The sequence below is a fragment of the Lutjanus erythropterus genome, chromosome 21 (assembly GCF_056507025.1).
Source record: "Lutjanus erythropterus isolate fLutEry1 chromosome 21, fLutEry1.hap2, whole genome shotgun sequence".
NCBI lineage: Eukaryota > Metazoa > Chordata > Actinopteri > Lutjaniformes > Lutjanidae > Lutjanus > Lutjanus erythropterus.
This window is the reverse complement of record NC_139337.1, coordinates 10,771,508-10,785,580: the sequence shown is the minus strand read 5'-3', so window position 1 is coordinate 10,785,580 and position 14,073 is coordinate 10,771,508. Positions and strand designations below refer to the sequence as shown.

Sequence of the window (14,073 nt, the reverse complement as noted above, 5' to 3'; positions counted from 1 at the left end):
GGATATAAAATGTTTATCAACCATTCAGATGCTTGGCTAAAGATGAGCGCTTCGTCAGTAAATACACACCTTCAAGCAGATGCAAAGTGACGTGCCGAGTCAAAATTAGTCAAGTCAAACAGCACACATGTATGAAAAAGGTGTCATGTTTTCATCACTGCTGATCAGAGCTGGATCCAGTAAATAACAATAAATGACTATTGCAGAGTCATTTGACCCAGGAGTTGATGCTGATTGTGCCCTTTTCCACTGAATATGGTGGGAAAGTGGTTTTTCATCCAGTATAAAAGGGGCTTTTGATTGTCCAGTTGCAACAAGGTATCCGTGTGTCACATTGCCTGCTCTGTAATGATTGAGCAATAACAACTGAGGTATAACTAAACCAGCAGACATAAAATTTGTTGCAGCAGCATGGAATGGTGTTTTTTCAAAATGCAGTTATGAGCTTAATGAGAAATGTCTGTACTAAATCTGTACTGAAGATTCACTGATGCATAGATGCCATATCCCATGGGACATAAGATTTATTTGACGATAAAAAAAAAAACAAAACAAAGCGAAGTTTGACTTGATCACATCTAGTTACAATTCCCTGCTCTCAGCTTTCGATTCCTCCACACTTGGTATGCATCAGTGCACCTTGGTTTGACGAGGCTCAGAGGGCAATAAATTCTACTAAAAGCTTGACAGATCATCGCCTCTATCATTAAAGCTTCCCTTTCCGCCTGCCTCTTTCCTATAGATAACGTAATACACCACACACGAGTGCTTCCCTGCCTTTGCCGCTATTCAAGCGACAACGATAGAGTCTTCATTAAGGTGTTTATGGCTGTAGATTTATGCGCTGATGAACAAGCTCCACAAGCATCCAATATGATAATAGATCACAGCAATAAAGATGCTCATAGGCGCTCGGCCCCGGCAACACAAGTTGCATTTGAGGAAGTGCAAATAAAGAAAGATTTGAGTCTGTGTCTCTTAGTCAGGGCCGATGCTGTAACAGCATGGCCTGAGGGCTTCCATTGAATAATACATCACCATAAATCACAACACATAGTGATCAATAGGCCTGGAGTCATAAGTCAGCCAGGATCAGCTGAGCTCAGGAAGAGCTCAGGTTTGAAAACTTTGTTTGGTTGCGGGATAATAAGCTACAAATGACTTATAAATGCAGTGCCTTGGTTAACATTTGGTTATGTTTGAATGATCAAATGGAAATCAGTCAGGATGGAAAGTCAGTGTGCACTCAAAACTGCCCTTGGAGTCTGATGTTTGCTTTATGCTAATCACTACCTGGCATTCTGTCTTAAAACATTACACCAGTTAAGCAACTCAGATAAAGGTGGCAGATATTAGATTATGAGGATTTATATTTATATATTTAAATTCACACTCCTGTTGTATCTATTCACTTAATAGCTGACTTCTAAACATCACATTGGGTTAATATTTAAAGATTACTCGATAGAGAACTCAAGCCAGTGCAGATTGGATTGTTCCACTCCCGGAAGACAGTAGTTCATCTAATTTGTGCTGCAGTGTTGGAGTCAATGCTTGAAATGTTGAACTTCCATCTTTATCTGGTTTGTCTTCTTGTCCTGCCGGGGAGACTTCGATGAAATGATCAACCACACGCTTTGAATATAAACATACGCAACAGGTTTGCTGCGTATTATTGGTCTGTATTGCCCCAGAGAGCTAACATATTAGTTATATTATTATATTCAAATTGCTCTTTAGCCCTGGACACAAAATTAAATAGTCTGCCGTTGTCTGTTTTTTGTGCAGGCAACAGCAAAATTAAGCAATGTCAAATTTAAATAGCTTCATCGAGAAAGGCTGATTTTTTTCTTACATTTAAATGAAAAAAATATTTGTAATTTTAGGTTCTTCGCGCAATTGTTGGTAACTGTGGAGCAAGAAAAATCCAGAACACACTGGCAGAATGATAATAACATTGGCTGTGGCTAATGTGACAGCTCACAGATGTCTAATTACACATTCAGCAGGCTTAAAGAGACATTATCATTCCATCGTAGTCTTGCTTCATCTATATATTCACTGGTCTTTTAGCTTTGGTTCAGCTCATCAACTCTTTGAGAACATTAAAAGGGTCTTTTGCTGTTAGATGCTCTTCTCTCTTAACCAGCCACTTGTTTGCTCTTGTTTGGCTCCTTATTTGTTGGTGCTAGGCAGGTAACATACACTAGGCTGCCAGACTTTGTCTGATGAAAAAAACTGATGTGATCTGAACTGTTTGAAACTCAACCACACATTCCTTATTTGGAAGCCAGAAAATTAACCAGTGGCTCTAAATTTGAATTTAAAATCTGCTCAGCGATGCAGAATTTGTGTGAGATTTGTCATTGATTTGACCCTTCCACAAACTAATATTAATATCAAACATGCTTGCTCAATGAAAACTTGATTTCATATCAAGTAGTATCAGATATTTTAATATAACGTTTAATAATGATGACAAATTAGTTAAAAGTCAAATTTCTGAGAAAGAAAAATATCCTCAGTTATTACTTGAGAGTTTAACTAATTTGCTTCATTGGGTTGTGGTTGGATCAGCTTTGATTAACCGTGAGTCGGCATCATAAGCAAACAACTCCATAACTGCATTCACAGATGAATATAAAATATCAAATGTCCTGACATTACCAAAAGCAAGGTCAAAAACAGGAATAAACACAGAAATCTCTCGTGTTGAAATAACCTAAACTGTTCAAACTTTAGCAGAAATTTGTGTTAATGAAAACTTGGTTTCATATCAAACTTTAGCAGAAATTTGTGTTAATGAAAACTTGGTTTCATATCAAGTACTATCAGATATTTCAGTCTAAGATTAAATAATTACAAATTAGGCAACAGTGATCACTCTTAATAAGAAATTGATTAAAGGTGCTACAAGTGAATCTGGAGAAAGATAGTTGAATGTTGAGTCAGGTTGAGCCACCGACTCTCAGTCGCATGTAGTGCCTTTTACACTCTAGATGTCCCAGAGACTAATTAATTTAGTTTTAGTGATGCATATTTGCAATGCTAATTTGTTAACATCTGAATAGCCATGTGTCTCTGCTACCAGGTATACTCCTTAAATTGTTATCTGCATCTGCATCCCTCTGTTGCCTGGGTGCTTGTTAAATCTTAATCACAGCAGCCAATGTCTGAGGTAATTTGATACTTAATTTCTGCACTGCATTAATTTATATAGCATTTCTAAGCATGATATTAGTCATAAAAAATAATATGAAAGGGTCACAATGGTCTCTTAAATACTTTTAAGAAAGGTCTTGTCTGTGTTATGGTACAGCCAGATACCGTAGACACATCCCCTTTCTCTCTCTATTCGCTGTTTGTACCTACTTTTGTCTGTCAGTAAAGGCGAACAGCCTTATCAAAAATCTTATCACATAATCTCAACATCTACTTAATGTAGAGAACAATGCATACAATATGACAATATGTACATTTGCGTACAGTTATTTACTAGCCAGCTCTGTAATGTAATAGATTCTATTCTTGATTGTGCATATAACCTGAAAACCCCTTGTTCTTACATCAAGGAAAAGCCAAGCGAAAACCTAAATCCCTGCTTATCAGCTGAAACAAATTCAAGTGGAATCACAATGGTTTCATTTCTTGGGTTTTAATAGATAAGCTGTGTGCTTTGCTTGTTATTTTAAACCATATAAACAAGGCTCTGTAATCCTTTTCAGGGTTTCCAAGGAAAAACTGGTCCACCCGGCCCAGGAGGTGTTGTTGGGCCCCAGGTGAGAGAAATCTACTGTTAGAGAATAAATATATTATTAAAGAATATTTTTTTGATTGTAACTACTTGAGGGCATCGTAATTCCCCCAATAAATGCTATTGTTTTTTTGTTTTTTTTGTGACAGCTGTTCAGAGCAATGCTAAGATTACAAATATATGTACATGTAAACTCAATAGTCAGTGGTATTGTGGACCACCGTCATCAGTGATTAGTGTCTTATATGACAAATAAATACTGTCGTTCACTAAATGATGATGGTGCAGGTGGATATTTCTGAGCCTTTGAACAAAATGTGATAAATCTGCTTTAAATGTGTTTTCATAGTGGGAATAGAAACATAGATTTTGAACACCCACTGACTTACAGGCTCTGAAGTGTTGGTGTAAGTTATCAATGAAATAGGCCAGGGATCTCAAACTCTAATTGATTTGGGGCCACTGATCTGTGTATGTGACAGAAACCTGAACTGTGTTTTTATTTCAATTGTATGAAGTGATAGTTTAAAGTTTAGTTATAGTTTATATGAAACAACTAGAAAAATGATTTTGTGCCACATGATTTTTATATCGGTATTGGCCATATTGTATTATTTCTATGTTGAATGGCAAATAACATAATAATATCCAACTGTATGATGACATCTTAGGGACCAACTGGAGAGACCGGTCCCGTAGGCGAGAGAGGCCACCCTGGACCCCCAGGCCCACCTGGAGAGCAGGGTCTTCCAGGTGCTGCCGGCAAGGAGGGAGCAAAGGTATGTGTTCGTTATACTGTACTGAAGGAGATCGAAAATTCCTAACAATTATTCTTGTCAAATAAATGCTTATATTTTTTTCTGTAGTAGCACAACATGCAAGAAATGGGCGCATTGCTCCCCGTCTCTTCTCGTGGTGCGAAACAGATACACATAGTAATCAGTTCAAAGGCGTGAGCTCTGCTTTGGACTGCATTAGATTTGTGTTAGTTACACTGAAGAGAGGAAGCCAGGGAGTTGATAAAGAGATCAACAGTATAGAGGTGGGCTGCAAATTGAACTTACGCAGTTGTAATTATCGTACATGATTTGATTTTGCAGATTGAGCTGGAGCATTCAGAAGCAGTTATATTACTGGAGGGCATGCAAAGCTCAATAGACTACTGAATTGCTTAACTAAAACCGAGAAAAAGCAGAAATAAATCTATAGCAATAAATTCACCCAGAAATACACCGCAGCAAAACACAAAATCTCACTATTACTCTCTGTGCTGCAGAAGACACTGGCAAGTGACTGCTGAAGATACAGTAGGTAGATTTTAGGGAGCGGAGAGCTACATTCCCTCCCTGGCCCTTTCCTTGCCGGCAATTGAGTGCCCATTAGGAGCAGACAGTAGCCATTTTGTAGAAGTATGGGCTGCTCCGCACCAACCCCCTGACTCCCAGGACCACTCAGCATCCCCTGCCCCCCGCTCTCTCCCTCAAACCCCCCATGTCTTCTGCTTTCATTTTCTCCCTGTCTTCCCCGAGCAGACAGTTTAATCAAGTCCGTCGGCTAACTCCAAACCTCCGCTACTCACAGCCCCACTTTCTACCCACTCCTCTCAGGCCTGTGCATCAGTATGCCAGGGACACTTTGTGGAGGTCTTGGCAGCAGAGCCCAAATCCTCTTACACCTCTCAAGCCCACTCTTCTGTGCCTCCTTTTTTTGCAGATAAAGTCAGCCTGCCAATACAAAAGAAAAGAGAATCAAGCCAGAAGTAACTTTTTCTGAAGTCAGATGTCCTTGTTTTAGAGATGTGGTGTACAAAATCAACCAGGAACTGAATGAAGTTACCATGCAACTATCGTCACTATTCTTTTCTTATAGATACAACACAAAGGAACTTCTAGAAATTAGTTCATTGCTTGAGGTGATGGAAAGGGAAGGGGCGCACTGTGCCAACAGTTGCAGAAACTAAACGATTTTTTGTTTGAACATTTTTATTGTTCTCCCTTGTACAGTCAAAAAAGATCTTTGTCCACATGTTTTTGGTGTCAATTGGGAGTTTTTGAGACTTTGTAGCCATTTCAACAAAAATTCTATCTCCAAATTACTCTGAGTTTATAGGACTGAAATCTTTGTATCTGATGCCTTGGCTTGATTGCGCGAAAGCAACAGTGCGTTGGTTTTGATTAGTGTTGAGGCTCATGTATTGACTGTGTGGTGACAGTGCTAATGAACCCACAGAAAACATACATGGTTCAAAATAATTGCAGCTAATGGCCCATTAAGATGGATGTCGGATGCAAAACAAGTACACTTCTATTCCTGGTGGGATGCATAAAGCCATTAGTATACTAGATTTGCTTGTCATGTGCTTTTCAATCTGTATTCACATTTTATTTTAGGAATTTAGAGTTCCCCCTTGTTTAGATGCAAGCTGTATTATTTTAATGCATAAATGCAGAAACAAAACTGCATGTACACATTTCACCAGGAGGCTCAGAGGGGGAGGATGTTAAGTAGGATGGCCATCGCTAGAGTTCTGATTTACAGGATTCTGCCTCAGTGCAGTTTTTAAATACAAGATTTAGCTGTAATGTGCTTTGCATTCTCAAACCACTGTTGACACCACACCAACTCCAATTCAACACTTCACAAGCAATAAAGTTAAATTAAGTTAAAGCAAGTTGTGTGTGAAGATAACTCAATTTTTGTATAAAAAAAATAAATAAGAAAATAATCTAAAATAGTAAAGTTCCAAGCTCTCAGATTGTTGATGTGAAGACTGAATCTGTGACACTATGAGGTGTCACTGCTGCTGGAGCAATGACTGACAACTAAAGGCCCTTTCAGACTGACAGAGTATAAGGAGAGAGGCTAAACTGAAACTTGCACTTATTTTGTATTTTTTTTTTTCAAGTAATTCTGTGTGATATGTGCGTAACAGTAATTGCTTCTTGAATTTCTGTAATTGGAGACCAGCAATTCATCTGTGACAGCAGTCTCATGTGAAGGGGTTCTGTAAAGCACATTATACACCAGTTTCCTGTGTAATGAAGGCATGTAGCTGACTGACATGTGGATACATCAACTGTGCAGTAAGCAGCCTGAGGGACTAGGGTAGCACTTTAATTTTAATATAGAAATTTTACGTCGGTAGTCTGGCATTACCTACAATTTTTGCTCAGTGTTTATCAAAGCTCAGTTGGCATTTTGCTTGGATCGACATCATTTCAGGTAGAGAGCAGGGTAGATGAAAGTGCTCTCCTTCACCCAGACAGGTTTCTTACACCTGATTGGACGAATGCACCACTTGTTGGGCTGTTATTAATCTTTGCCTCTAATTTTCAAACCGGAATACTCAACAGCTGTTTGAGAAACACTATACCAAAATCTTAATAAATCTGAGGCCATGCAGCATCACGCTTCATTTTCTACGTTCTAACGCAGACATGAAATAGCTGCTTATGGGATTTCTCATCATCCGTACACTTCCTATAGTGTGGTAAGTTCTTGAAGAGTGCTTTCCTGACTTGAACCTTGTGAGAAATAGTCTGGCTTTATAAGGTTGGTTTTTGATCCTCTAGCAGAAAAGAAATGTTTCCTGTTGCTCATCAATAAACGTTTTTTCATGCACTTTAAATCAGTCATGGAACAAAGCATGGTCATAAATAAATTATTTGGAAAATGTTCATTAGAATATTACACTGTTGCACTGATAAAAAAAAAAATATTATGAACTACACTAATTCTAACAAATATTTGTGTATATAGGGAGACCCTGGACCACAGGGATCCCCCGGCAAAGACGGTCCCCCTGGTCTTCGAGGCTTCCCTGGAGAAAGAGGTCTACCTGGCGCCACGGTAAGAGCTCCTCTCCACCTGCACCTATTCATCATAGCTTCCCTTTACATGTGTTTGCTAGTAGAAAGTGACAGAACATTGTTACATAACAAATGGACCAGCATCTATCTAGAGCTATTCACTTCATTAGAGACACCAGCCCTGGAATTCACTCCTAGCCATCAATCCGGTGCAGAGGAAATCCAAAGCGACATCTTACAAATGAACAGGCATGCCTTTGCATCGCTCCGCCGACACTGACACCACTGTTTTAACTGCCGCAATGCATCATGGGCATCTATTATAGAAGGAGGGAATTGTTGGTTAGGGATCCATTTGTGAGATCCTCTCCTGGTTTAACTCAAGGACTTGGAAGTGTTTTTCATATTTCTGTGCCAGCATTTTTGGGGGGCAGAAAAGTTATTTGTTTGTCTTTATATGCATTATTTACTCAATAAATTATTAAGTGGGAAATGTTGGCAATTAGACTGCGGTGGCTGGGAATGGATATACTGTGGGGAGAAACAAGTGTTTTGCTGCCTGCATCCTCAAGGTCAGTCAGACTCTGCAGGCCAGCAGCACCGCTGATTGTTTTCTGCCATTGTAATTTACTCCAGCACACAGCCAGAGCCAGCAGAGACTCATTACCCACACTGCCATGTGCTCTTTGTAGCCCACTAGGGAGCTACACACACACTCACATTCTAGGCAGTGACAAACATACACGAAATCACACCTGCATACAACATATTAGACACATCCCTGCAAAAATGAAACTCACAAGCTTGCATATGCAGAATAACGCCAGTGTGCCATAAATTACCGAGATTATTTTTGTCTCACCTACTGTTTTTTTTTTTTTTCTTGCCTTGGATTCATGCTGGTGGTCTAACAGGATGAAACTGTCAATAGCAATGATATTTCTTGGAGCAGTGCTCCAAGGTTAAACACACTCAAAGCACATTTCTACAGGTGCGTGGCAGAAGTGACAAATCAGTAAACGAAGGCAGACAGTCCCGGCTGGATTGACACCTGATGATGGAGGTGTTGAAATACAGGGCTGCTGAGGAAATGCATAGGATGATTTAAAGTTACACAGAGTTTAACAGCTATGTCAAGAAAGTCATCATGTGTTTTTCTCTTATTTTCCTCTAGGGTCCGGCAGGTCTGAAGGGAGGAGAGGGGCCCCAGGGTCCACCTGGTCCTGTTGTAAGTACAATGTTACCTGAAATCATAGTAGCATTGGGTAAAAAATGGCTTTTTTCCACTCTGTGTTAGACTTTTTGAGCCATTTTCTATGTGATTTTTATTACTGATTAGCACGGCGGCTTGTACAGTGTATTTCATGTTTTAGTGAGGCCCACATATGCCGAGCACCAGAGTGCAGTTTAGATCATTTGAACAGGAAAAGCTTTAAAAAATGGCTTCAATTTACCTTGGCTAACTGCTCAGCAATGTTTATACTTGCTTTGCTTTTTAACATCCCCACCAGGGAGGCAGAAAGTTTCTCAAACTTATGAGAAATAGTTAACATTTATTTATTTGTTTTAAGTTTTATTGCCCCAGGTAAGGTTTCTGTGAGCAGCATCCTGTTTTTCAGCTTTATAGTGCCACACATTGAAGAATTTATACACGCTCACACATTCTAGTGATGTCCAGTTTACTCCCACTGCAGCAGCAAGGTGAAGTGCCTTGCTCAAGGACATCACAATTGTAGGAGAGTAGAAGTAAGAAGTAAGAGTACATGTCATGTCGTACGTCTAAACTCATTAAGACATCATAGTCACGTCATCAGTGTTTTATATATTAATTTTCCAATGAAAGCGTCTCCAAATTTCATCTCGTCCCACTGCACACGGCGATTTGTCACAGGAGCGATCATGCGCTAGAGTAGCTGGGTCTCAAGACTGTTTGCTCCATTTCCTCCTGGCACACAGAGGCAGACACAAACAAACACACAAACACCCAAACCACACAGCCAGGAGAGCATCCATATGGTGAGTCACAGTGTTTAGTCATCCCAGGCGTTGCTCCCACACATCCCTCATCTGTCCCGAAGGTTGCATCCCGGCACTTAACGCCCGCTGTGTTCCTCTAACATTCTTCTCAGGTTGTCACGGAGACTCTAGAGCATCTTTGTAAGACTCAGTGGTAAGGTTAAACATGAGGCCATGGCCTGCTGCTGTCACAATAGACTTTTTTTCCTTCTTCCTAATCATGAGTTTGACATTTTTCATTTTTCATCTTGAACCCTCGTATGTATTAAAGCAATAAAATCACAAAGTGCCAGCTGGTAAAGAATGAAACATTTCTAAGGAAAATATTTTAAATCATTTAATAGGTCCTAAGTATTGTCTCTAGACATCTGTTGAAGGTGCAAATGTTATATATTATTGACTGCAGTATAAAGTCAGGTTTACACATTATTTGAGTATGTTTACTTCTTTTTATCTTGAATGTAATGATCTGCTTAGGAGATTTTACAGTCTAGAATTCAGCACTTATATAAACATTAACATACTGATTGAACGTGATCAGAATCATGTAGTGGCTCCACCATAGAAATTACAGCCCTGGGAAATGAATATATTCCTAACTTCCTACTCAAGACCACAAATCTTGCACAGTAGAGTAACCTGCACACAGGCTTTAGTTAACGTTTTGCACGTTAACATAAAATATATTGCAGACTATATGTCCAAACTCTGTCTTAGTGTCTTTGTAGCCAGTGGTGTTTAGTGTTGTGTGCACAGTGTTACGATGAAGAGGACCAGACCAGGACATCTTTGGAGGCAATTTATTCGGTTTATTCTGAAAAAAGGGGTAAATAACAAAATCCTCTGGTGAATCGTGATGATATTACTTGAGCCCATACACAAATGTCACGACATGGAAAGTTTAAGCCAGCAAGTAAACTTATAAAAGTGATTTAAAAGGGAGGCTAAGACACAGAGAGACGGAATGGAAATTTCCACAACCACAGTGTTTCTTACCTTTCAGATCCCCTACAGAATCTCAAACACTTTGTTTACCAAAAACAACTGCTTTCATTGTTTTTGCAGAGATATCGATTGATTATAAAAAAGATCAGATGAGGCTGATGTAGCTTTAAGTGTCACTTAGAGAACATAGGGTACTGCCACAGTTGAGTTTTTGGCTCTATACTGACAATTTCACAAGTTCAATATTAAATCAAAAATGATTGATATGAGATATCAATTTCGTTAATCAAAAGGCAGAGATTCTCCCAGTATTTTTTTTCTCCCCACCTATTTGCAGCGTCCAGTGCGTGTCCAAAGAAAACATTTCAGAGACAAGCCTGTGTAATTTACCAGCCATTATATCACACTTTATACCATATTATCTCTCTATCTTTTTAAAGAAGAATTTGAAAATATAAATTACAGTTGTCAAGGCTTAAAACCAACCATCTGTTGATCTATACAAATCAAAACTTCAATTGTAAGACTGTCATTGTCAAAGAAAAGATTTAAATTGAATATTGAACTGAATTCTGACCTTAAAATTGAAAGTTAAATCGAGTGTTGGATCTGGGGAATTATGACACCTCTAGTAATGACAGTAGTCTGCTTAGGCCATGTATTACTGGAAATCTGAAGTTAATGTGCATGCAGGTACGAAGTCAGTTAATTCAGTGCAGCGGAGATAAAAAAAAAATGCTGAGTGTCATTCACCGTCATGTTTTATGGATTTCAGTGAACACTGTTCCTGTATCAGAGCTCTGATAAACGGCAGCACCCTTTTTCATTCAGAAATGCATTTTCAGCAGCAAGAATGAGATGCTCAGAGCTTAGAGAGGCTCCATGACGTCAGCTCTCTGACAGCAGACAATGTCAGCTGCTTTCAGGAAGAAGAACTGCTTTATTAGAACTTAAAAGCCACCTGCTACTCTGTGTTGCTCCATTTTTTCAATTAAAACTGGTTCGTGTATGTTTATTGATCTATTAGCAGTGCAACTCAGTTGGGTCTTGCTTTGTGGATGTCTTAATGGCAGTGGTGATTGTTCAGCATACTCAGGTTATATTTATGAAGAAGCTGAAAAAAATTACTGAGTATGTGTCCTTCTCTCCAGAATGAACAAAACATGGCTTTTATCTTTATTTTTTTCACTCATTATGTCTTTGCCTTTCTCACACTCGCAGGGTTCTCCTGGTGAAAGAGGTCCTGCTGGTGCAGCTGGTCCAATCGGTCTGTCTGGTAGACCTGGTCCTCAGGGTCCCCCAGGTCCTGCTGGAGAGAAGGGAGCACCCGTAAGTACTTTTGTCTTTTCTCATGATTCCCATTGATGCTGGAAATCCTTGAAAATTCTTTAATTTTAATGTGGTGTTTTCAAGGTTTGAAAAGTGTTTGGATTTTTAGATAGACGTGCTTTATGTTTTAATTACGTTACTTTTATTATAAATAGCTCTCGGACTCAGTAGTTCTCTTTTTAGATTATTGCTTTTGCCTGTCGCACAAAATCAAGTCAAGCATCACTTGCCACTTTGAGCCTGCGTGCACTTAGTGTCATCTGTCTTTTTTGATATATGCCCTCTGATTAAACAGTGATGACAAATAATAAGATGCAAAATACACATCATAGTTGAAACAAGGAGCAAATCCTTGAGCAACCTCATGTAAAGTCAATAGACCAATGCATAGCTAGCCAACTAGCAGCTATGTTTGGCTATGCTTAACAGATTGAACATGTCAACTACACCTCACCTTCATTTACTCTCTTTTTGTCCTGTCATCATCTCTTATCTATGAAATATCTGCACAATCACTCACTGACCGAGCTGTGGGTATTTTGGTGTCACCTCTGTGTGCATCATGGCCAGCAGACAGTGTAATATTTTAGGTGTAGCCTGCTAGACTATTTTAGTTTTTTAGGCTACAACTCACATTCTGGTGTTGGACATCACTGGGTAATACCAGAAGTAAAGCAGTAAAGATTTTATTGAAATTGAAGTAGGTTATATAGGATGCCAAGTCTACTTACAGACAGGTGAGACATTTTGAAAAATTAAGCTTTTTTTGTCTTTTCTTTTAATTTGTCACCCTTCTGTAGAATACTACCATAAAATATAGATTTGGTTGTTTATGTAAGGGATAATGTACAGTGAGCAGGTCATCATGCAGGATGTTTCAAGACCCCTCTGTTTTGTGTTGGGGTCCTGCGTCACCCTGTCTGGGTTTATTTTGCAATAATAACCTGCTCATTGTACATTATCCCACTTATTACATTGTTACTTACAGAAAAATAAAAAAAATAACATGTTGTGTTGCAACTGTCTGCAATAATAACAGACATAATTACAGACCTTAGAATGCTGTAATTGACCAATCGAGTATTTAACAAAGCCATGTAATAAAGCTCAAGAACATAGGATTTTGGAATTTGTTTATAAATTACAGAAAAGCTGGAAAAGCTTCAATTTGAAATAGCTTGAAAAGTGCTTGAACCTGTTTCCTACAGTGGTTAACATGAAATCTTTCTGTTACTGACACTGTTTTTCATTGTTTTTCTTCCTTTGACCTTCAGTTCTACCTTCCTCAGTTTTTACTTTACAAAATATAATTAAAACAAATGTCTTTGTTCTTTTAGGGCGAGAAAGGGCCTCAAGGTCCTGCTGGTCGTGATGGTGTCCAGGGTCCTGTTGGTCTGCCCGGACCTGCTGGACCTCAAGGTCCACCCGGAGAGGACGGTGACAAGGTCAGACAACCACACTCACCACCGCCCGTCGCCTCCCACCCTGTTGGCCCAGTTACAGCTCCTTCCCCATTCCCAAACTGGGATACGTTTTGAGACCGAACCAGATTGCCAATCAATCTTCATCCCCACGTTCCCAATTCGGCCATCTGCATGGAAAATATGTCTCTCTCTTCTCCTCACTGATGCCTATCCATCTTCATAACCAAATGTGCCAGTAAACGCAATTAGAGGAGAAGTAAAAGTGAAATACTGTTGCTCGTTTCATCTCCTGCAATCATTATGCCCCTTAAGGTTACTATCAGGCGTTCTGTTGAGCTGCCAAACATATGTCACTGCAGAGGTTTGATACGCAGTGAACTACACAGTAACAAACTTATATCTCCATATTTGTGCCTCCACACAGAGCTGTGTCAAGATCATAGCTGCAGATAACGGTTGTTTGTGTTGAGCTGACAGTTTACAATGATTTTTCATGAGCCGTTAACATTTAGAGAAGATGGTGTGTCACTGATTGCGTCTGTGTTTCTCTGTCCCAGGGAGAGGTCGGAGAGCCTGGTCAAAAAGGAAGCAAAGCCGACAAGGGAGAACAGGTGTGTAAATGCACATACATGATACATATTTTCTTAATGGATACATCAATGTCATGATAATACTACGCTGTGCTTTAATGGGATGTTTTGTTAACAACTTTTTCTTGTTTGTGTTCAGGGTCCTCCTGGTCCAGCCGGTCTCCAAGGCCCCATAGGTGCCCCGGGTCCTGCTGTGAGTACAACTG

The 14,073-nt window shown here is 39.4% G+C and overlaps 1 protein-coding gene across 2 annotated transcripts in view; it reads left to right on the top strand.

Moving 5' to 3' along the window:
• Nucleotides 1–14,073, top strand: part of col11a1a (collagen, type XI, alpha 1a) — a 94,600-nt gene that overhangs the window by 52,494 nt on the left and 28,033 nt on the right. For both annotated transcript variants that reach the window (XM_084747532.1, XM_084747531.1), the window contains exons 38-45: nt 3,726–3,779; nt 4,426–4,533; nt 7,514–7,603; nt 8,738–8,791; nt 11,746–11,853; nt 13,191–13,298; nt 13,835–13,888; nt 14,007–14,060. In XM_084747532.1, coding sequence (XP_084603658.1) covers nt 3,726–3,779; nt 4,426–4,533; nt 7,514–7,603; nt 8,738–8,791; nt 11,746–11,853; nt 13,191–13,298; nt 13,835–13,888; nt 14,007–14,060 — 630 coding nt within the window. The remainder of the gene's footprint in view (nt 1–3,725; nt 3,780–4,425; nt 4,534–7,513; nt 7,604–8,737; nt 8,792–11,745; nt 11,854–13,190; nt 13,299–13,834; nt 13,889–14,006; nt 14,061–14,073) is intronic.